The 21687-nt window shown below is 69.7% G+C and overlaps 1 protein-coding gene across 1 annotated transcript in view; it reads left to right on the top strand.

Annotated features, from left to right (window-relative positions):
• LOC134154184 (ubiquitin-like modifier-activating enzyme 1) overlaps positions 1–21256 on the top strand; it is a gene marked incomplete at its 3' end in the record, with an annotated part of 30935 nt that extends 9679 nt beyond the window's left edge. Inside the window, 17 exon segments of the mRNA XM_062600898.1 lie at positions 548–682; positions 1673–1779; positions 2264–2354; positions 3194–3326; positions 4092–4189; positions 5530–5676; positions 6428–6583; positions 7537–7647; positions 8702–8782; positions 11272–11427; positions 12603–12768; positions 14099–14295; positions 15813–15836; positions 15838–15878; positions 17890–18085; positions 20328–20402; positions 21039–21256. Of these exon segments, the coding sequence (XP_062456882.1) occupies positions 548–682; positions 1673–1779; positions 2264–2354; positions 3194–3326; positions 4092–4189; positions 5530–5676; positions 6428–6583; positions 7537–7647; positions 8702–8782; positions 11272–11427; positions 12603–12768; positions 14099–14295; positions 15813–15836; positions 15838–15878; positions 17890–18085; positions 20328–20402; positions 21039–21256 (2132 nt within the window).
• Positions 21257–21687: the final 431 nt, after the last annotated feature.

The following is a 21687-nucleotide window of genomic DNA, read 5'->3' as shown; positions in this document are numbered from 1 at the left end:
TGAAAATATGAGTTTACAGGCAAAACACTCATTTGGGGGTGAAAAGCTGTGTTTGGAAAGTGAAAAAACCTGTTTTCTAAACAAAAACATTTGTCCGGGGTGGAAAGACCCATGGGGTAACAAAACACTTATCCAAGGAGGATGAAAAACACGTGGGGTGGCGGTAACAGACCTGCCTGGGTGCGGAAACAGGCACCCAGGGGTGAAAACACGCACTCAGCGGGGTGAAAAACCCCGTCCAGGGGTCAGGAACAGGTGGCTGGGGTGAAAACACCCGTTTCAGGGGCCCAAAATACCCGCTCGGAGAGGTGAAAAGATGGAGCTGGGGGTGGAAACGTTCATCTGCGGGTGAAAAAATACCCTCGGAGGGTAGGAACACCTGGTTGAGAGGGTGAAAACAGCCGTAGGGGGGTGAAAATACCCACTTGGGGGGCTGAAACACCCGACTGGGGGTGAAAACACCCAACTGGGGTAGCGAGGACAGCTGTGGGGGGGGAACACCCATCCGGAGTGGGAGCGGGTGTGAACAGGCGGCGTCTCGCTGTAGTTCTACCTGCGGGAGGAGGACGTGGGCCGGGGCCGGGCGGAGGCGACGCTGCCCCGACTCGCCGAGCTCAACTCGTACGTGGCCGTCAGCAGCACCGAGGAGCCGCTCTCCGAGGAGCTCCTCGCCCCCTTCCAGGTACAGCCGCCGCCGCCTGTAGCCTCCCCCCGCCGCCTGTAACCTCCCCACCACCGCCGCGGGGTTGCTTGCGTGTGCTGGCTCGGCCCCCGTGGGGCCCCCGTCCCGCCCGTCGCCGGGTCCGGCGTCCGCCTGTTGCCGCGTCCGCCTGTTGCCGCGTCCGCCTGTTGCCGCGTCCGCTTGCTCCAGCGTTCCGCCTGTTCCTGCGTCTGCCCGTACACGCGTTTCTCCGTTTCTACGCGCTGCGCGTTCGCGTAGCCGCCTGTTTCTTTGCGCAACCTGTTTGTGTAGTTGGTTGCGCTCACGCGGTTCGCGCGTTTGTGTCACGTTGTGTTTTGGTGTTGGTTGTTTGTGTGCGTTTGCGGTGGCAGCTTGCGTTTGTTTTTTAAGCTGTTTTTGCACTTAGGTGTTGTTTTGTAAAATGTCGTTTCGCGCGCTGTCGTTTTACAGCTTTTCGTGCTTGTTTCCATGTTTGTCCGCCTGTGTTTGCAACCGGTTGTAGCCATGTCACCGTTGTTGCTCTTTATATCTGGTTTTCTGTTGCGCTGTTGCCACAGCTGTCGCATTCTCACCTTTCGCGTTGCCCTGGCCGCCTGTCCCCTGCGGCCGCCTGTCCCCTGTGGCCGCCTGTCGTCGTGTCCACTTGTTCTCGCGGCTGCCTGTCTGTCTACCTGTCTCTGTAGGTGCTCGTTTTCACGTCGCACTTGTGTCTCAGCCTCACCGTTCCCCTCCACCCGCGCACCCCCACCGCGGCCGCCTGTCCCCCGCAGCCGCCTGTGCCCGCGGCCGCCTGTCTCTGTGCCCGCTTGTGCGCATGGCCGCCTGTGCCCGTGTTATGTTTGTTGCTCGGTCTTGCTAGTCTCACACACGTACACCCACACGGCATCTGCTTGTACCCGCGGCTGCTTGTCTCGATGTCTGCCTGTCCCCCGCGGCCGCCTGTCCCCCGCGGCCGCCTGTGCCCGCGTCAGCTCGCGCGCCCGCCCGCAGGTGGTGGTGCTGACGAACTCGCCGCTGGAGGAGCAGCTCTGGGTGGGCGACTTCTGCCACAGCCGCGGCATCAAGCTGGTGGTGGCCGACACGCGGGGGCTCTTCGGGTGAGCCGGACGCCTGGGCCCCTCGGGGGGTGGTTCCCGGACGCCTGGGCCCCTCGCGGGGTGGTTCCTGGGTATCTGGGGCCTTTTGGGGGCGGTTCCCGGACGCCTGGGCCCTTTTAGGGGTGGTTCCCGGACACCTGGGCCCCTCGCGGGGTGGTTCCCGGACGCCTGGGCCCCTCATGGGGTGGTTCCTGGACATCTGGGTCCTTTTGGGGGTGGTTCCCGGACGCCTGGGCCCCTCATGGGGTGGTTCCTGGACATCTGGGTCCTTTTGGGGGTGGTTCCCGGACGCCTGGGCCCCTTACGGGATGGTTCCCGAACGCCTGGGCTCCTCGTAGGGTGGTTCCCGGACGCCTGGGCCCTTTCAGGGGCATCTCCCGAACGCCTGGGCCCTTTTGGGGGTGTCTCCCGGACGCCTGGGCCCCTTGTTGGGGGTGTCTCCCGGACGCCTGGGCCCCCTGAACCTTCCCCCCCCCCCCCGCAGGCAGCTGTTCTGTGACTTCGGGGACGACATGGTGGTGACGGACACCAACGGGGAACAGCCGCTCAGCGCCATGGTCTCCATGGTGACCAAGGTACCGGACGCCTGGGCCCCTCGCAGGGAGGGGGCGGGGGGGGGCCTGGGGGGGGGGGCCCGGACACCTGGGCCCTTTCGTGGGGGGTCCCGGGTGCCTGGGCACCTCATGAGTGGGTTTGGGGGGTTTCCCGGACTCCTGGGCCCCCCCAGAGCATTTCCCGGACGCCTGGGCCCCTCACAAGCGGGTTACGGAGGGTTTCCAGGACACCTGGGCCCCTTGCGGGTGGGTTTGGGGGGTTTCTCGGACTCCTGGGCCCCCCTCGGAGCATTTCCCGGACGCCTGGGCCCCTCGCAAGCAGGTTTGGGGGGTTTCCTGGACTCCTGGGCCCCTCTTGGAGCATTTCCCGGACGCCTGGGCCCCTCGCAAGCAGGTTTGGGGGGTTTGTTTCCTGGACTCCTGGGCCCCCCCCCAGAGCATTTCCCGGACACCTGGGCCCTCCTCGGAGCGGCTCCCAGACGCCTGGGCCCCTCACAAGCGGGTTATGGAGGGTTTCCCGGACTCCTGGGCCCCCCTCGGAGCATTTCCCGGATGCCTGGGCCCTCCTCAGAGCGGCTCCTGGACGCCTGGGCCCCTTGCGAGCGGGTTTGGGGGCTTTCCCGGACTCCTGGGCCCCCCTTGGAGCATTTCCCGGACGCCTGGGCCCTCCTCGGAGCGGCTCCCGGACGCCTGGGCCCCTTGCGAGTGGCTTTGGGGGGTTTCCTGGACTCCTGGGCCCCTTGCGAGCGGGTTTGGGGGCTTTCCCGGACTCCTGGGCCCCTCCGGAGCATTTCCCGGACGCCTGGGCCCTCCTCGGAGCGGCTCCCGGACGCCTGGGCCCCTCGCGGGGCGGTTGGCAGGGCTGCCCGGGCGAGGTGACGTGCCTGGACGAGGCCCGACACGGTTTCGAGAGCGGCGACTTCGTCACCTTCGCCGAGGTCGAGGGCATGGAGGAGCTGAACCGCTGCGGCCCCGTGGAGATCCGCGTGCTGGGTGCGCCCGGACGCCTGGGCCCCTCGCGGGACGAGGCCCGGACGCCTGGGCCCTTTGAGGGAGGAGTCCCGGACACCTGGGCTCCCTGCGGGAGGAGTCCCGGACACCTGGGCCCCTTGCGGGAGGAGTCCCGGACGCCTGGGCCCCTCGCGGGAGGAGTCCCGGACACCTGGGCCCCTTGCGGGACGAGTCCCGGACGCCTGGGCTCCTCGTGGGAGGAGTCCCGGACGCCTGGGCCCTTTGTGGGGGTCTCCCGGACGCCTGGGTCCCTTTTTGGGGGTCTCCCAGACACCTGGGTCTTTCGCTGGGGGCAGCCAGGACACCCGGGCCCCATGTTTAGGGGTCTCCCGGACGCCTGGGCCCCGTTTTTAGGGGTCTCCTGGATGCCTGGGCCCCTTTTTGGGGGTCTCCCAGACGCCTGGGCCCCTTTTTGGGGGGTCTCCTGGACACCTGGTCCCTTTGTGGGGGGGTCTCCCGGATGCCTGGGTCCCTTTTTGGGGGTCTCCCGGACACCTGGGCCCTTTGTGGGAGTTTCCTGGATTCCTGGGCCCCTCGGGGGTGGGTTCCCGGACGCCTGGGCCCCTTACGGGGGGTCTCCTGGACACCCGGGCCCCGTTTTTAGGGGTCTCCCGGGTGCCTGGGCCCCGTTTTGGGGGGTCTCTCAGACATTTGGGTTCCTTTCTGGGGGTCTCCTGGATGCCTGGGCCCTTTGTGGGGGGCGGCCCGGACGCCTGGGCCCCTGACCCCGCCCCTCCCCCCCCCCAGGTCCCTACACCTTCAGCATCGGCGACACCAGCAGCTTCGGAGACTACGAGCGGGGGGGGGTCGTCACCCAGGTCAAGATGCCCAAACACGTCAGCTTCGTGAGTGCCGGGCACTGGGAGCACTGGGAGGGGACTGGGAGGCGTATTGGGGGCACTGGGAGGTGCTGGGAAGCACTGGGAGGGGACTAGGAGGGGTATCGTGGGCACTGGGAGGTGCTGGGAGGCACTGGGAGGGGACTAGGAGGGGTATCGTGGGCATTGGGATGTGCTGGGAGGCACTGGGAGGGGACTAGGAGGGGTATCGTGGGCACTGGGAGGTGCTGGGAGACACTGGGAGGGGATTAGGAAGGGTATTGTGGGCACTGGGACATGTTGGGAGGCACTGGGAGGGGATTAGAAGGAGTATTGGGGGCACTGGGAGTGCTGGGAGGCACTGGGAGGGCATTGGGAGGGGTATTGGGGAGACTGGGATGTGCTGGGAGGGTACTGGGAGGGGTACTGGGGGCGCTGGGAGCCACTAGGGAGGGGCTAGGAGGGGTATTGGGGGTACTGGGAGGGGTATTGGGAGCCCTGGGAAGCACTAGCAGGGACTGGGAAGAGGTTAGGGAATGCTGGGAGGTGCTGGGAGGGTCATTGAGAGCACTGGGAAGGGATTGGGAATACTGGGAGACACTGGGGGAGGTACTGGGGATACTGGGAGGCGCTGGAAAGGGATTGGGGGCACTGGGAGGAGCATTGGGGACACTGGAAGGCACTGGGAAGGGGTTGGGGGTGTTGGAAGGCACTGGGAGGGACTAGGAGAGGTGTTGGGGGTACTGGGAGAGCACTGGGGGCGCTGGGAGGCTCTAGGGGCACTGGGAGGGCACTGGGATGGCGTTAAGGGCCGCTAGGAGAGAACTGGGAGCAACTGGGGGGATTGTGGGGGCACTGGGAGGGGATCGGGGAGGCACTGGGAGAGACTGAGGTGGGGTTGGGAGCGACTGGGAGAGGATCGGGGGCACTGGGAGGGACAGCGAGGGATACTGGGAGGGACTGGGGCGAGGACTGGGGGCGCTGGGAGGAGCCGCACGCGCTCCGACATGCCTCAACACGCTCCGACACGCTCCGACACGCTCCAACAAACACGCCTTCGCACGACTGACACGCTCCGACACGCCTCTACACACCGGAACACGCCTCTACACGCCTGGAAACGCCTCTACGCGCCCGAACACGCCTCGACACGCCCCGAACACGCTCCGGACACGCTCCGACACGCTCCGACACGCTCCGACACGCTCCAACAAACACGCCTTCGCACGACTGACACGCTCCGACACGCCTCTACACACCGGAACACGCCTCTACGCGCCTGGAAACGCCTCTACGCGCCCGAACACGCCTCGACACGCCCCGAACACGCTCCGGACACGCCCCGACACGCGTGCGCCGCCTGGCAGAAGCGGCTGCGGGAGTCGCTGGCGGAGCCGGCGCTGCTCGTGACGGACTTCGGCAAGGCCGAGCGCCCGGCGGCGCTGCACCGGGGCTGGCAGGCGCTACACGCCTTCCTGCGGCGCCACGGGCGGCCCCCCCGGCCCCGCCACCAGGTACCGGCACGCGTGGCGCACGCGTGGGACACGCCAGCGCACGCTAACGCCCGCCGGGGCGCTGGCGGCGTCCCGGAACGGGGCTCGAGCTGGTTTTAGCGTGTCGCAGCATGTTTTTAGCGTGTCGCAGCGTGTTTTTAGCGTGTCGCAGCATGTTTTTAGCGTGTCGCAGCGTGTTTTTAGCCTGTCGCAGCGTGTTTTTAGCGTGTCACAGTGCGTTATCCGCGTGTGGCAGCATCTTTAGTGTGTCGCGGCGGGTTTTCCGCCCGGGGTGGCGTGTTTTGCGCGTGTCGCAGCATGTTTTTAGCATGTCACAGTGTTTTTAGCGTGTGGCAGCATGTTTTTAGTGTGCTGCAGCATGTTTTTTGCGTGTCGCAGCATGTTTTTAGCGTGTGGCAGCATGTTTTTAGTGTGCTGCAGCATGTTTTTTGCGTGTCGCAGCGTGTTTTTAGCGTGTCACAGCGTGTTTTTAGCGTGTCGTGGCGCATTTTCCGAGTGTCGCAGCGTGTTTTTAGCGTGTCGCTGCGCGCTTTTAGCGTGTCGCAGCGTGTTTTTAGCGTGTCGCCATGCGTTCTCGGCATGTGGCGGCATCTTTAGTGTGCCGCGGTGCGTTTTCCGCGTGTCGCAGCATGTTTTTAGCGTGTCGCGCCGCGTTTTTCGCGTGCCGCGGCGCGTTTCTCGCGTGCCGCGCCGCGTTTTTCGCGTGCCGCGGCGCGTTTCCCGCGGGCGTGTGCTCAGCGTGCCGCGGCAGGGCGACGCGGCCGAGGTGCTGGCGCTGCTCCGGGAGCTCTTCCCCGAGGCGCCGGCGGACGAGGAGCTCGTGCGGGAGCTGGCGCTGCAGGCGAGCGGCGACCTGGCGCCCGTCAACGCCTTCATCGGCGGCCTCGCAGCCCAGGAGGTCATGAAGGTACCCGGACGCCTGGGCCCCTGCCCCCCGGACGCCTGGGCCCCTGTCCCGGCACGCCTTGGTTCTTCCCCGGACGCCTGGGCCCCTTCCCGGATGCCTGGGCCCCTGTCCCGGCACGCCTCGGTTCTTCCCCGGACGCCTGGGCCCCTTCCCGGATGCCTGGGCCCCTGTCCCGGCATGCCTCGGTTCTTCCCCGGACGCCTGGGCCCCTTCCCGGATGCCTGGGCCCCTGTCCCGGCATGCCTCGGTTCTTCCCCGGACGCCTGGGCCCCTTCCCGGATGCCTGGGCCCCTGTCCCGGCATGCCTCGGTTCTTCCCCGGACGCCTGGGCCCCTTCCCAGATGCCTGGGCCCCTGTCCCGGCACGCCTCGGTTCTTCCCCGGACGCCTGGGCCCCTTCCCGGACGCCTGGGCCCCTGTCCTGGCACGCCTTGGTTCTTCCCCGGACGCCTGGGCCCCTTCCCGGACGCCTGGGCCCCTGTCCCGGCACGCCTTGGTTCTTCCCCGGACGCCTGGGCCCCTTCCCCGGATGCCTGGGCCCCTTCCCCAGACGCCTGGGGCCATTGCCCCGGACACCTGGGCCCCTTCCCCGGATGCCTGGGCCCCTTCCCGGACGCCTGGGCCCCTTCCTGGGACGCTTGGGCCCTTGCCCCGGATGCCTGGGCCCCTTCCCCGGACGCCTGGGCCCCTTCCCGGGACGCCTGGGCCCCTGTCTCGGGATGCCTTGGTTCATTTCCCGGACACCTGGGCCCCTTCCTGAACTCCTGGGCCCCTTCCCAGACCCCTGCTCCCTGGACGCCTGGGCCCCTTCCCGGGATGCCTGGGCCACTTCCCCGGACGCCTGGGCCCCTTTCCCGGGACGCCTGGGCCCCTCCCGGACACCTGGGCCCTTTCCCCGGACGCCTGGGCCCCTCCCGGACGCCTGGGCCCTTTTCCCCCCCCCCTCCCCCGCAGGCGTGTTCGGGCAAGTTCATGCCGGTGACGCAGTGGCTCTACTTCGACGCCCTCGAGTGCCTCCCCGAGGAGAACCGCGACGTGCTGCTCACCGAGGAGACCTGCCGGCCCGTGAGCGCCCCGGCACACGCGTGTCGACGCGCGTCGTCGCGTGTTACCGCGTGTCGTCGCGGGTCGTCGCTTGTTACCGCGCGCCGTCGCGTGTTATCGCGGTTCGAGGCGTCGTAGCCTGTTTATGCCGTGCCGTAGCATGTTATCCCATGTCATAGCATGTTATCGCATGCCGTAGCATGCTATCCCATGTCATAGCGCGTTATCCCACGTCATAGTATGTTATGCCATGCCGTAGCATGTTATCCCATGTCATAGCATGTTGTCGCATGCCATAGCATGTTATCTCATGTCGTAGTACGTTATCCCATGTCATAGTATGTTATGCCATGCCGTAACATGTTTTTCCATCTCATACCATGTTATCGCATGTCATAGCGTGTTTATCCCACATCGTAGCGTGTTTATCCCGCATCGTAGCACGTTTATCCTGTGTCACAGCGCGTTTATCCCGTGTCACAACATGTTATTTTGGGTCGTTCCCTGTTTTCCCGGGTCACGGCACGTTGTCCGGGTCGTGGCGTGTTGTCGCGCCACGTGTCACGGCGTGTTATTCCTCATCCTGTCGTTCTGTCCGTGTCGTGGCGTGTTATTCTGTGCCGAGGCGCGTTAATCCGTGCCGAGGCGCGTTAATCCGTGCCGAGGCGTGTTAATCCGTGCCGAGGCGTGTTAATCCATGCCGAGGCGTGTTAATTTGTGCCGAGGCATGTTAGTCCGTGTCGAGGCGCGTTAATCCGTGCTGAAGCGTGCTAATTCATGCCAAGGTGTGTTAATCCATGCCGAGGCGTGTTATTTTGTGCCGAGGCGCGTTAATCCGTGCTGAGGCACGTTAATCTGCGCCAAGACATGTTAATCCGTGCCGAGGCGTGTTAATCCATGTCGTCACGTGCTGGCACGGCTCGCGGCGACGTGCCTCGAGGCGCCTCGTTGCGTGACGTTGCGCGTTACCCCGCGTGGCGGCGCGTTACCCCGCGCGGCGGCGCGTTAGCCCGTGTCGCGGCGTGTCGCGGCGTGTCGCGGCGTGTCCCAGCGTGCCTTGGCGTGTTCCCCGCAGCGCAACTGCCGCTACGACGGGCAGATCGCCGTGTTCGGCGAGGAGCTGCAGGCCAAGCTCGGCGACCAGAAGTACTTCGTGGTGAGCGCGCGCGGCCCCACACGCGTGTCCGCCCGTGTTCCCCGCCGGGCCCTGCCCCTTAGCGTGTCCCGGTGCCCCTTAGTATGTGCCGGTGCCCTTTTATCATGTGTCAAGGCCTTTTAGCGTGTGCTGGTGTCCCTTAGCATGTTACAACCAACCTTAGCATGTCCCGGTGCCCCTTACCGTGTCCCGGTGCCCCTTAGCATGTCCCGGTGCCCCTTAGCGTGTCCCAGTGTCCTTTTATCATGTCTTTAAGCCTCTTAGCATGTCCTGGTGTCCCTTAGCATGTTGCCGTGTCCTGTACCATGTTGCTACATCCTTTAGCGTGTTGCATCGTGTGTTAGCATGTTGCAACATGTATGGATACGTGACGACACATCTTGACATGTTGCAGTGCTCCTTGGCGTGTCAGGGGGGCCCTTAGCGTGTCCCAACCCCCCTTAGCATGTCCCAGCCCCCCTTTGCATGTCGTAGTCCCTCCCTTAGCGTGTCAGGCTCTTCCTTAGCGTGTCCCGGTCCCCGTTAGTGTGTCTTAGCTGCCCCTTAGCATGTCCCAGCAGCACACGCCGGGTCACGTGTGTCGTTGCGTGTCACCACGCGGGAGCATGTTGGGGCGGGTGGGCCCGTGTCGCTGGGGGTGGTGGGGGCGGGGGGGGAGAACTTGGCTGCGTGTCGCGGCGTGGGGCCACGTGTCGCCGCAGTTTGGAGCGTGTGGGAGCATGTTGGAGCATGGTGGAGTGTGCGTGGCAGCGTGTGGGAGCGTGTCAGAGTGTGTGGGAGCATGTGGTAGTGGGTACAGGAGCATGTCAGAGCGTGTCGCAGCGCGTGGGGGCGTGTCAGAGCATGTGCGAGCGTGTCGGGCTGCGTGGGAGTGTGTCGGAGCACATGGGAGTGCGGGAGAAAGTGTCAGAGTGCGAGTGGGAGCGTGTAGGAGCGTGTCACAGCGTGTGGGAGCGTGTCACAGCGTGTCGGAGCATGTCAGAGTGTGTGTCGGAGCGTGTCGGTGTGTCAGAGTGCGTGTCAGAGCATGTGGGAGCGTGTCACAGCGTGTCGGAGCGTGTCAGAGTGTGTGTTGGAGCATGTGGGAGCATGTCACAGCGTGTCAGAGTGTGTGGGAGCGTGTCACAGCGTGTGGGAGCGTGTCAGAGTGCGTGTCGGAGTGTGTGGTAGTGTGTCACAGCGTGTGGGAGCGTGTCACAGTGTGTGTGGGAGCGTGTCGGAGTGTCTGGGAGCCTGTCACAGCGTGTGGGAGCGTGTCACAGTGCGTGTGGGAGCATGTCGGAGAGTGTCAGAGTCTGTCACAGCATGTCGGAGCGTGTCATAGTGCGTGTGGGAGCGTGTCGGAGCATGTGGGAGCCTGTCACAGCATGTCGGCGCGTGTCACAGTGCGTGTGGGAGCATGTCGGAGCATGTGGGAGCCTGTCACAGCATGTCGGAGCGTGTCACAGTGCGTGTGGGAGCATGTCGGAGCCTGTCACAGCGCGTCGGAGCGTGTCGAAGCGTGTCGCAGTGCGTGTCGGAGCCTGTCAGAGTGTGTTGGAGCGTGTCGCAGCGTGTCGGCACATGTCGGGGCGTGTCGCAGTGCGTGTCGGCGCGTGTCGGCGCGTGTCGGCGCGTGTCGGGGCGTGTCGGAGCGTGTGGGAGCGTGTCGCAGTGCGTGTCGGCGCGTGTCGGGGCGTGTCGCAGCGTGTCGCAGCGTGTGGGAGCGTGTCGGCGCGTGTGGGAGCGTGTCGCAGTGCGTGTCGGCGCGTGTCGGGGCGTGTCGGAGCGTGTCGCAGCGTGTGGGAGCGTGTTGGAGCGTGTCACAGTGCGTGTGGGAGCATGTCGGAGCGTGTGGGAGTGTGTCGGAGCGTGTCGCAGTGCGTGTGGGAGCATGTCGGAGCGTGTCACAGTGCGTGTGGGAGCATGTCGGAGCGTGTGGGAGTGTGTCGGAGCGTGTCGCAGTGCGTGTCAGGGCGTGTCGGCGCGTTTCGGGGCGTGTTGGAGCATGTCGGCGCGTGTCGCAGTGTGTGGGAGCGTGTCGGAGCGTGTCACAGTGCGTGTGGGAGCATGTCGGAGCATGTGGGAGCTTGTCGGAGCGTGTCGCAGCGCGTGTGGGAGCGTGTCGGCGCGTGTGGGAGCGTGTCGGAGCGTGTCACAGTGCGTGTGGGAGCGTGCCGGCGCGTGTGGGAGTGTGTCGGAGCGTGTCGCAGCGCGTGTGGGAGCGTGTCGGCGCGTGTGGGAGCGTGTCGGAGTGTGTCGCAGTGCGTGTCAGGGCGTGTCGGAGCGTGTGGGAGCGTGTCGCAGTGCGTGTCGGCGCGTGTCGGGGCGTGTCGGGGCGTGTCGCGGCGTGTGGGAGCGTGTCGGTGCGTGTGGGAGCGTGTCGCAGTGCGTGTCGGCGCGTGTCGCAGCGTGTCGGCGCGTGTCGGCGCGTGTCGGCGCGTGTCGGGGCGTTTGTCCCGGCGCGTGCCGGGGCGCGGGGCGGGGCGCTGAGGCGGGGCCCCCGGCAGGTGGGGGCGGGCGCCATCGGCTGCGAGCTCCTCAAGAACTTTGCGCTGCTGGGGCTGGGCTGCGGCGCCGGCGGGCACCTCACCGTCGCCGACATGGACACCGTCGAGAAGTCCAACCTCAACCGCCAGTTCCTCTTCCGGCCCTGGGACGTCACGGTGAGGGGTGGCGCCTGCCGGGGGCGGGGCTGCCGGCCCGCGGGAGGGCACTTCCGGTGTGGGGAGGGCACTTCCGGTGCGGGGGAGGGCACTTCCGGTGCGGGGGAGGGCGCTTCCGGTGCGGGGGAGGGCGCTTCCGGTGCGGGGGAGGGTGCATCCGGCCCGCGGGAGGGCACTTCCGGTGTGGGGGAGGGCGCTTCCGGCTCGCGGGAGGGCGCTTCCGGCGCGGGGGAGGGTGCTTCCGGCGCGGGGGAGGGCACTTCCGGTGCGGGGGAGGGCACTTCCGGTGCGGGGAAGGGCGCTTCCGGTGCGGGGGGAGGGACTTCCGGAACGAGGGTGGGTGTTTCCGGTGTGGAGAATGGACTTCCGGTGTGGCGGGGGGAAGGGAATTCCGGCTTCCGCGGGGGGGGGGGGGAGCAGCGAGTAGGAAGTCACTGAAGGGGGGCGGGGCCTCAGCCGGCGGGGGCGGGGTCTCAGAGGGGCGGGGCCTCAGCCGGGGGCGGGGCCTAGGCAATGGCGGGGGCGGGGCCTCGGCGGGCAGCAGGGGGTGTGCACAAAGAAAGGACAAGAGGAGGGAGGGGGCGTGGCCTGGGCGCGGAGGGGGCGTGGTCTAGTAGTTGGGGGCGTGGCGTTGGGGGCGTGGCCTAAGCGTGCGGGGGGCGTGGCTTGGGGGCGTGGCCTGGGCAGCAGAGCAGAGCAGGGGCGGCTTTGCAGGCGGAGGATGGAGGAAGGTTGGGGGGGGGGCGGTGTGGCCGGGAGGAGGGGGGGCGTGGCCTGGGCGTTGGGGGCGTGGCCTGGGCGTGCAGGGGGGGCGTGGCCTGGCCGCGTTGGGGGCGTGGCCCGGGCAGCAGAGCAGAGCAGGGGCGGCTTTGCAGGCGGAGGATGGAGGAAGGTTGGGGGGGGGGGCGGTGTGGCCGGGAGGAGGGGGGGCGTGGCCTGGGCGTTGGGGGCGTGGCCTGGGCGTGCAGGGGGGGCGTGGCCTGGGCGCGTTGGGGGCGTGGCCCGGGCAGCAGAGCAGGGGCGGCTTTGCAGGCGGAGGATGGAGGCGGGGGGGGGGGGGGGTGGCGGCCGGGCCCCGCTGCGGGGGGGGGCAGGGCGGGGGCAGGGCGGCGCCCGGCTGCCCGGGCCGCCGCCCGTGAGTCCGTCCGTCCGTCGGTGCGTCCGCGCGTCCGCAGAAGCTGAAGGCGGAGCGGGCGGCGGCGGCGGCGCGCGCCATCAACGGGGCGCTGCGGGCGAGCGCGCGGGCCGAGCGCGTCGGCCCCGACACCGAGCGCCTCTACGACGACGACTTCTTCGAGGCGCTCGACGGCGTCGCCACCGCCCTCGACAACGTCGACGCCCGTGAGCGGGGGGGCCGGGGGGGGCACCCGTGGGGGGGGGGGGGCACCCGTGGGGGGGGGGGCACCCGTGGGGGGGGGGGCACACGGGGTAGGCACCCATGGGGGGGAGCAGGGGGGGCACCCATGGGTGGGGGGCACACGGGGGAGGGAGGAACGGGGTAGGCACCCATGGGGGGGCACCCGTGGGTGGGGGGGCACACGGGGGAGGGAGGAACGGGGTAGGCACCCATGGGGGGGCACCCGTGGGTGGGGGCGCACACGGGGGGGGGGAGGAACGGGGTAGGCACCCATGGGGGGGCACCCGTGGGTGGGGGGGCACACAGGGGGGGGAGGAACGGGGTAGGCACCCATGGGGGGGGCACCCGTGGGTGGGGGGGCACCCATGGGTGGGGGGGTACACGGGGGGGGGAGGAACGGGGTAGGCACCCATGGGGGGGCACCCATTGCGGGGGTACCCGGGCGGGTGAGCACCCGTGGGATGGGGGGGCACCCATTGGGGGGGGGAGCAGGGCAGGGGGGGCACACGGGGGGGAGGAATGGGGTAGGCACCCATGAGGGGAGAGCGGGGGGGCACCCATGGGGGGGCAACCGTGGGTGGGGGGGCACCCATTGGGGGGGGAGCAGGGGAGCGGGGGCACACGGGGGGGAGGAATGGGGTAGGCACCCATCGGGGGGAGCAGGGGGGCACCCATTGGGGGGGGCACCCGTGGGGGGAGGAAACGGGGGGGTGGGGCACCCGGGGGGGAAACAGGGGGCAGCACCCATGGGAGGGGAAGGGGGGTCAGCCATGGTGGGGGGGAAGGGGCGGGGAGTGGGGCGCATGGGGGAGGAGCAGGTGGGCACCCATGGGGGGGGGAAGGGGGCACTCTGCGGGGGTGAAACGCGGGGGTGGCACCCAAGGGGAGGGAAAGGGGGGCGGGCACCCATGGGGGGGGCGGCACCCATGGGGGGGGGGAAACGGGCAGGGGGTGGCACCCATGGGGGGGGGGGGGCAGCACCCGTGGGGGGGCTGACTGTGGGGGGAGAGATCTCCCGGGGGAGACGTGGGGGGGAGACCCTGAGGGGGGCGCTCGGGGGGGTGTAGGGACCCCAGGGTGCCGTAGGGACCCCCAGGGAGCTGTAGGGACCCCCGGGGAGCCGTGGGGACCCCCCCTCAGCCCATCACCGCGGCGGCAGGGCTGTACGTGGACCGGCGGTGCGTGTACTACCGGAAGCCGCTGCTGGAGTCGGGCTGTAGGGACCCCCGGGGAGCCGTAGGGACCCCCGGGGAGCTGTAGGGACCCCCGGGGAGCCGTGGGGACCCCCTCCTCAGCCCGTCACCGCGGCGGCAGGGCTGTACGTGGACCGGCGGTGCGTGTACTACCGGAAGCCGCTGCTGGAGTCGGGCACGCTGGGCACGAAGGGCAACGTGCAGGTGGTGATCCCGTTCCTGAGCGAGTCGTACAGCTCGAGCCAGGACCCGCCCGAGAAGGCCATCCCCATCTGCACGCTGCGCAACTTCCCCAACGCCATCGAGCACACGCTCCAGGTGCCGCCCGGACGCCTGGGCCCCCGGCCCGCGGCCACTGGGACCCCGCCCGGGGTGACTGGGATCTGCCCTGGGGAGACTGGGACCCGGCTCGGGTGACTGGGACCTGCCCCGGGGTGACTGGGACCCGGCCCGGGGTGACTGGGACCCCGCCCCGGGGTGACTGGGACCCCGCCCCGGGGTGACTGGGACCTGCCCTGGGGTGACTGGGACCCGCCCCGGGACACTGGGACCTGCCCCGGGGTGACTGGGATCTGCCCTGGGGAGACTGGGACCCGGCTCGGGTGACTGGGACCTGCCCCGGGCACGTGGGAGCTTCCCCGGACGCCTGGGCCCCCGGCCCAGGGTGACTGGGACCCCGCCCTGGGGTGACTGGGACCTGCCCTGGGGTGACTGGGACCTGCCCCGGGGACACTGGGACCTGCCCCGGGGTGACTGGGATCTGCCCTGGGGAGACTGGGACCCGGCTCGGGTGACTGGGACCTGCCCCGGGCACGTGGGAGCTTCCCCGGACGCCTGGGCCCCCGGCCCAGGGTGACTGGGACCCCGCCCCGGGGTGACTGGGACCTGCCCTGGGGTGACTGGGACCTGCCCTGGGGTGACTGGGACCCGCCCCGGGGACACTGGGACCTGCCCTGGGGAGACTGGGACCCGGCTCGGGTGACTGGGACCTGCCCCAGGGTGACTGGGACCCGGCCCGGGGTGACTGGGAATTGCCCCGGGCACGTGGGAGCTTCCCCGGACGCCTGGGCCCCCGGCCCAGGGTGACTGGGACCCCGCCCGGGGTGACTGGGACCCAGCCCGGGCCACTGGGAGCTGCCCTGGGGAGACTGGGACCCGGCCCGGGTGACTGGGACCTGCCCCGGGGTGACTGGGACCCGCCCCAGGCACGTGGGAGCTTACCCGGACACCTGGGCCCCCGGCCCAGGGAGACTGGGACCCCGCCCGGGGTGACTGGGATCTGCCCTGGGGAGACTGGGACCCGGCCCGGGCCACTGGGAGCTGCCCTGGGGAGACTGGGACCCGGCCCGGGTGACTGGGACCTGCCCCGGGGTGACTGGGACCCGCCCTGGGCACGTGGGAGCTTCCCCGGATGCCTGGGCCCCCGGCCCGGGGCCACTGGGACCCCGCCCGGGCCACTGGGACCCCGCCTGGGGTGACTGGGACCTGCCCTGGGTGACTGGGATCTGCCCCGGGCCACTGGGATCTGCCCTGGGCAACTGGGATTTGCCCCGGACACCTGGGCCCCCGCCCCGGACACCTGGGCCCCTTCCCCGGACACCTGAGTCCCTCCCCGGACACCTGGGCCCCTTCCCCGGACGCCTGGGCCCCTCCCCGGACGCCTGGGCCCCTTCCCCGGACGCCTTGGAGGTTCCCCCGGACGCCTGGGCCCCTTCCGCCTACGCGCGGGTCGCGAGTTGGGGGCGGCGGCGGCGGCGACGGGCAGGCGGGGGAGGGGAGGCGTCTGCAGCCCGGACGCCTGGGCCCCTCGCTGACCCCCCCCCCCCCCCCCGCAGTGGGCGCGTGACGAGTTCGAGGGTCCTCTTCAAGCAGCCGGCGGAGAACGTGAACCAATACCTGACGTGGGTGCCGGGGGGGGGGGTCACGGGGTCACGGGGGGGGTCACGGGGTCACGAGGGGGTCACGGGGGCACAGGGTCATGGGGGGGTCATGGGGTCACGGCGGGGGGGGGGGCACGGCCAGGGCACGGCTGAGGGTCATGGGGTCACAGCGGGGGGGGGGGGGGCAGGAGGGCACAGCGGAGGGGTCACGGGGGGGTCACAGGGTCATGGCAGGGGTTGCGGGGTCACGGGGGGCACGGCGGGGGGGCACGGGGCCGTCCGTGGTGGGGGTCATGGGGTCATGGCGGGGGGGGTCACGGGGGCACGGCAGGGGGGGCACGGGGGCACGGGGCCGTGGTGGGGGTCATGGGGTCATGGCGGGGGGGGGTCACGGGGTCATGGCGGGGGGGTCACGGTGGGGGGGGCGCGGGGTCATGGCGCGGGTCATGGAGGTGTGGGGGGGGTCACAGCGGGGGGCACGGCGCAGGTCATGGGGTCGTGGAGGGGTCATGGCGGGGGTCGCGGGGGCGCGGCAGGGGGCGCGGTGGGGGGGGCTGCGCAGGCGAGTGCACAGCAGCGCGCACACGTTTGCACACGCGTGTGCAAGGCGACATAGCGGCGCTGCCGGCGCGTTTGCACGCCGCGTCCGAGCAGCCCGCAGGGCACACGGGCTCACACGCGTGTGCAAGGCGACATAGCGGCGCTGCCGGCGCGTTTGCACGCCGCGTCCGAGCAGCCCGCAGGGCACACGGGCTCACACGCGTGTGCAAGGCGACATAGCGGCGCTGCCGGCGCGTTTGCACGCCGCGTCCGAGCAGCCCGCAGGGCACACGGGCTCACACGCGTGTGCAAGGCGACATAGTGGCGCTGCCGGCGCGTTTGCACGCCGCGTCCGAGCAGCCCGCAGGGCACACGGGCTCACACGCGTGTGCAAGGCGACATAGCGGCGCTGCCGGCGCGTTTGCACGCCGCGTCCGAGCAGCCCGCAGGGCACACGGGCTCACACGCGTGTGCAAGGCAACATAGCGGCGCTGCGCGTGCATTTGCACGCCGCATTCGAGCACTGAGCACACGCGTTTGCACACGCACGATGCAACATAGCAGCGCTGCTGGCGCGTTTGCACGCTGCATCCGAGCACCGAGCACACGTGTTTGCACACATATAACACAACGTAGCAGCACTGCCGGTGCATTTGCACGCTGCATTTGAGCACAGAGCACACGCATTTGCACACGTATAATGCAACATAGCAGCACTGCCGGCGTGTTTGCACGCTGCATCCGAGCACCCAGCCCAGCACACGCATTTGCACACGCACGATGCAACATAGCAACGCTGCCAGCGCATTTGCACGCTGCTTTCAAGCACTGAGCACACGTGTTTGCACACGTGCAATGCAACGTAGCAGCACTGCCGGTGCATTTGCACGCTGCGTCCGAGCACTGAGCACACCTATTTGCACATGCACAATGCAACATAGCGGCGCTGCCAGTGCATTTGCACGCTGTATTCGAGCACCCAGCCCAGCACACGCGTTTGCACACGCCCAATGCGACATAGCGGCGCTGCCGGCGCGTTTGCACGCTGCATGCGAGCACACGCGTTTGCACACGTATAACGCAACATGGCAACACTGCCGGCCTGTTTGCACGCTGCTTTCGAGGACCGAGCACACGCGTTTGCACACGTATAGTGCAGCATAGCGGCGCTGCCGGCCTGTTTGCACGCTGCTTTCGAGGACCGAGCACACGCGTTTGCACACATATAGTGCAGCATAGCGGCGCTGCCGGCCTGTTTGCACGCTGCTTTCGAGGACCGAGCACACGCGTTTGCACACGTATAGTGCAGCATAGCGGCGCTGCCGGCCTGTTTGCACGCTGCTTTCGAGGACCAAGCACATGCGTTTGCACACATATAATGCAGCGGCGCTGCCAGCCGTTCGCACGCGCGCGCCGCCGCCCCCTCCTCCCCGGCTTGCACGCCCACGCCCGCGTGTGCAAGGCGCCGAGGCCGTGCCGCGCCGCCCCGCAGGGACCCGCGCTTCGTGGAGCGGACGCTGCGGCTGCCCGGCACGCAGCCGCTCGAGGTGCTCGAGGCGCTGCACCGCGGGCTCGTGGCCGAGCGGCCCCGCGACTGGCCCGACTGCGTGGCCTGGGCCTGCCGCCACTGGCACGCGCAGTACCGCAACAACATCCGCCAGCTCCTGCACAACTTCCCGCCCGGGCAGGTGGGGGGGGGGGGGCACGGGGGGGGGGGGGGGCTGCAGGGGGCTTGGAGGGGGTTTGCAGGGGGTTTGCAGGGGGTTTGCAGGGGGTTGGAGGCGGTTCAGGGGGGTTTGCAGGGGGGGTTCGGGGGGTTTGGGGGGGTTCAGGGGGTTGGGGGGGCTGGGGGGGGGTTGCAGGGGGGCTGGGGGGGGTTCAGGGGGGGTTCGGGGGGGGGGGGGGTTTGGAGCTGGGCCTGCCGCCACTGGCACGCGCAGTACCGCAACAACATCCGCCAGCTCCTGCACAACTTCCCGCCCGGGCAGGTGGGGGGGGGGGGGCACGGGGGGGGGGGGGGCTGCAGGGGGCTTGGAGGGGGTTTGCAGGGGGTTTGCAGGGGGTTTGCAGGGGGTTGGAGGCGGTTCAGGGGGGTTTGCAGGGGGGGTTCGGGGGGTTTGGGGGGGTTCAGGGGGTTGGGGGGCTGGGGGGGGGTTGCAGGGGGGCTGGGGGGGGTTCAGGGGGGGTTCGGGGGGGGGGGGGGGGTTTGGAGCTGGGCCTGCCGCCACTGGCACGCGCAGTACCGCAACAACATCCGCCAGCTCCTGCACAACTTCCCGCCCGGGCAGGTGGGGGGGGGGGGGCACGGGGGGGGGGGGGCTGCAGGGGGCTTGGAGGGGGTTTGCAGGGGGCTGCAGGGGTTTGCAGGGGGTTTGCAGGGGGTTGGAGGCGGTTCAGGGGGGTTTGCAGGGGGGGTTCGGGGGGTTTGGGGGGGTTCAGGGGGTTGGGGGGGGCTGGGGGGGGGTTGCAGGGGGGCTGGGGGGGGTTCAGGGGGGGTTCGGGGGGGGGGGGGGTTTGGAGCTGGGCCTGCCGCCACTGGCACGCGCAGTACCGCAACAACATCCGCCAGCTCCTGCACAACTTCCCGCCCGGGCAGGTGGGGGGGGGGGGGGCACGGGGGGGGGGGGGGCTGCAGGGGGCTTGGAGGGGGTTTGCAGGGGGTTTGCAGGGGGTTTGCAGGGGGTTGGAGGCGGTTCAGGGGGGTTTGCAGGGGGGGTTCGGGGGGTTTGGGGGGGTTTGCAGGGGGTTGGAGGCGGTTCAGGGGGGTTTGCAGGGGGGGTTCGGGGGTTTGGGGGGGTTCAGGGGGTTGGGGGGGTGCAGGGGGGGGGTTGCAGGGGGGCTGGTGGGGGGTTGGAGGGGATTCAGGGGGGTTTGCAGGGGGTTCGGGGGGTTTGGGGGGGTTCGGGGGCTTTGCAGGGGGGCTGGGGGGTTTGCAGGGGGTTGGAGGGGGTGCGGGGGGGTTGCAGGGGGGCTGGAGGGGGTTGGAGGGGATTCAGGGGGGTTTGCAGGGGGTTCGGGGGGTTTGGGGGGGTTCAGGGGGGTTGCAGGGGGTTGGGGGGGTTTGCAGGGGGTTGGAGGGGATTCAGGGGAGTTTGCAGGGGGTTCGGGGGGGTTGGGGGGTTCAGGGGGGTTGCAGGGGGTTCGGGAGGGGGGCTGGGGGGATTGCAGGGGGTTCAGGGGGGGTTGCAGGGGGGCTGAGGGAGTTTGGGGGGTTGGAGGGGGGCTGGGAGGATTCAGGGGGATTGCAGGGGGGTTGGGGGGCTCTGGAGGGGGTTTGCAGGGGATTCAGGGGGGGTTGGAGGGGGACTGAGGGGGTTCAGGGGGTTGGAGGGGGTTTGGGGGGGTTTGCAGGGGGGTTGGGAGGATTCAGGGGGGTTGCAGGGGGGTTGGGGGGCTCTGGAGGGGGTTCGGGGGGGATTCAGGGGGGTTTGCAGGGGGTTTGGGGGGCTCTGGAGGGGATTCAGGGGGGTTGGGGGGGATTCAGGGGTTTGGGGGGGATTCAGGGGGGTTGCAGGGGGGTTGGGGGGGCTCTGGAGGGGGTTCGGGGGGGGGTTGGGGGGGATTCAGGGGGGTTTTGGGGGGGACTTGCCAGAGGTTTGCAGGTTTTGCATGGAGTTTGGGGGGGTTGGAAGGAGATTTGGGGGCTTTGCAGGGCGTTTGGGGGGGGTTGGGGGGGATTCAGGGGGGTTTGGGGGGGTCTCCAGGGGGTTTTGGGGGGATTTGCGGGGATTGGGGGGCGGTTGGAGCCTCCTCCTTGAGCCTCCTCCCCCCTCCCCCCCCCCCCCGGCTGCTCTTCGCTCCCCCTCCCCTTGCTGATGACGTCACCGGCGCCTCGATGACGTCATCACGTCTTCGCCGATGTCACCACCCTGTGGGTGATGTCACGGCCGCCTGGATGACGTCACCGCTCCCCCCCCCCCCCCCCCGCAGAAGACCAACTCGGGGACCCTGTTCTGGTCGGGGCCCAAGCGCTGCCCCCATCCGCTGACCTTCGACCCCGACAACGTGAGCTGGGGGGGGGGGGGGCGCGGGGGGGTCACCCGTGGGTGCCCTATACCCCCCTATGGGTGCCCTATTTCCCCCCCCCCCCCCCCGACGGGTGCCGTGTGCCCCCCCCCACGGGCGCCATGTGCCCTCCCCCCATGGGCGCGCTATCCCCCCCCCCCCCCACCCATGGGTGCCATGTTCCCCCCCCCCCCACGGGTGCCACATGCCCCCCCCCCCCCACCGTGGGTGCCCTAACCCCCCCCCATTGGTTCCGTATCCCCTCCCCGTGGGTGCCATACCCCCCCACACAGGTGCCACGTGCCCCCCCCCGGTGGGTGCCCTTCCCCCCCCCTCCCGCACGGGTGCCATCCCCCCCCCCCCCCCAATGCGTGCCGTATCCCCCCATGGGTGCCGTATTCCCCCCCCCGGTGGGTGCCCTTCCCCCCCCCTCCCGCACGGGTGCCATCCCCCCCCCCCCCAATGCGTGCCGTATCCCCCCATGGGTGCCGTATTCCCCCCCCCGGTGGGTGCCCTATCCCCCCCCCCCCCCCAACGGGTGCCACGTGCCCCCCACCCACGGGTGTTCCCTGCCCCCCCCCCATGGGTGCCCTAACCGTGGCCCCCCCCCCGCCCCCCCCCCGCCCCCCCCGGCAGCCGCTGCACCTGGACTACGTGGTGGCGGCGGCGAACCTGTACGCGCAGAGCTACGGCATCGGGGGCTCGCGGGAGCGGGCGGCCGTGGGCGCCCTGCTGCGGCACGTGCGCGTGCCCGACTTCACGCCCCGCGCCGGCGTGCGCATCCACGTCTCCGACCAGGAGCTGCAGAGCGCCAGCGCCGCCGTCGGTGCGCCCGCCCCGGCCGGCACCCATGGGTTGGGGGGGGGGGCGGGGTTGCAGGGGGGCCGGAGGGGGGGGTGGTGGGGGTGCTGGGGGGGCTGGAGAGGGGGATTCGGGGGTGCCGGGGGCACCTGTGGGTGCTGGAGAGGGGAGTATGGGGGGGCTGGGGGCACCTGTGGGTGCTGGGGGGGCTGGAGAGGGGGTATGGGGGTGCTGGGGGGCTGGAGAGGGGGATTTGGGGGGCTGGAGAGGGGTATGGGGGTGCTGGGGGGCTGGAGAGGGGGATTCGGGGGTGCCGGGGGCACCTGTGGGTGCTGGAGAGGGGAGTATGGGGGGGCTGGGGGCACCTGTGGGTGCTGGGGGGGCTGGAGAGGGGGTATGGGGGTGCTGGGGGGCTGGAGAGGGGGATTTGGGGGGCTGGAGAGGGGTATGGGGGTGCTGGGGGGCTGGAGAGGGGGATTCGGGG

Source organism: Rhea pennata, unplaced genomic scaffold (genome assembly GCF_028389875.1).
Source record: "Rhea pennata isolate bPtePen1 unplaced genomic scaffold, bPtePen1.pri scaffold_150, whole genome shotgun sequence".
Classification (NCBI taxonomy): Eukaryota; Metazoa; Chordata; class Aves; order Rheiformes; family Rheidae; genus Rhea; species Rhea pennata.
Note: the sequence above shows the minus strand (reverse complement) of the source record. Positions and strands in the feature narration are given on the sequence as shown.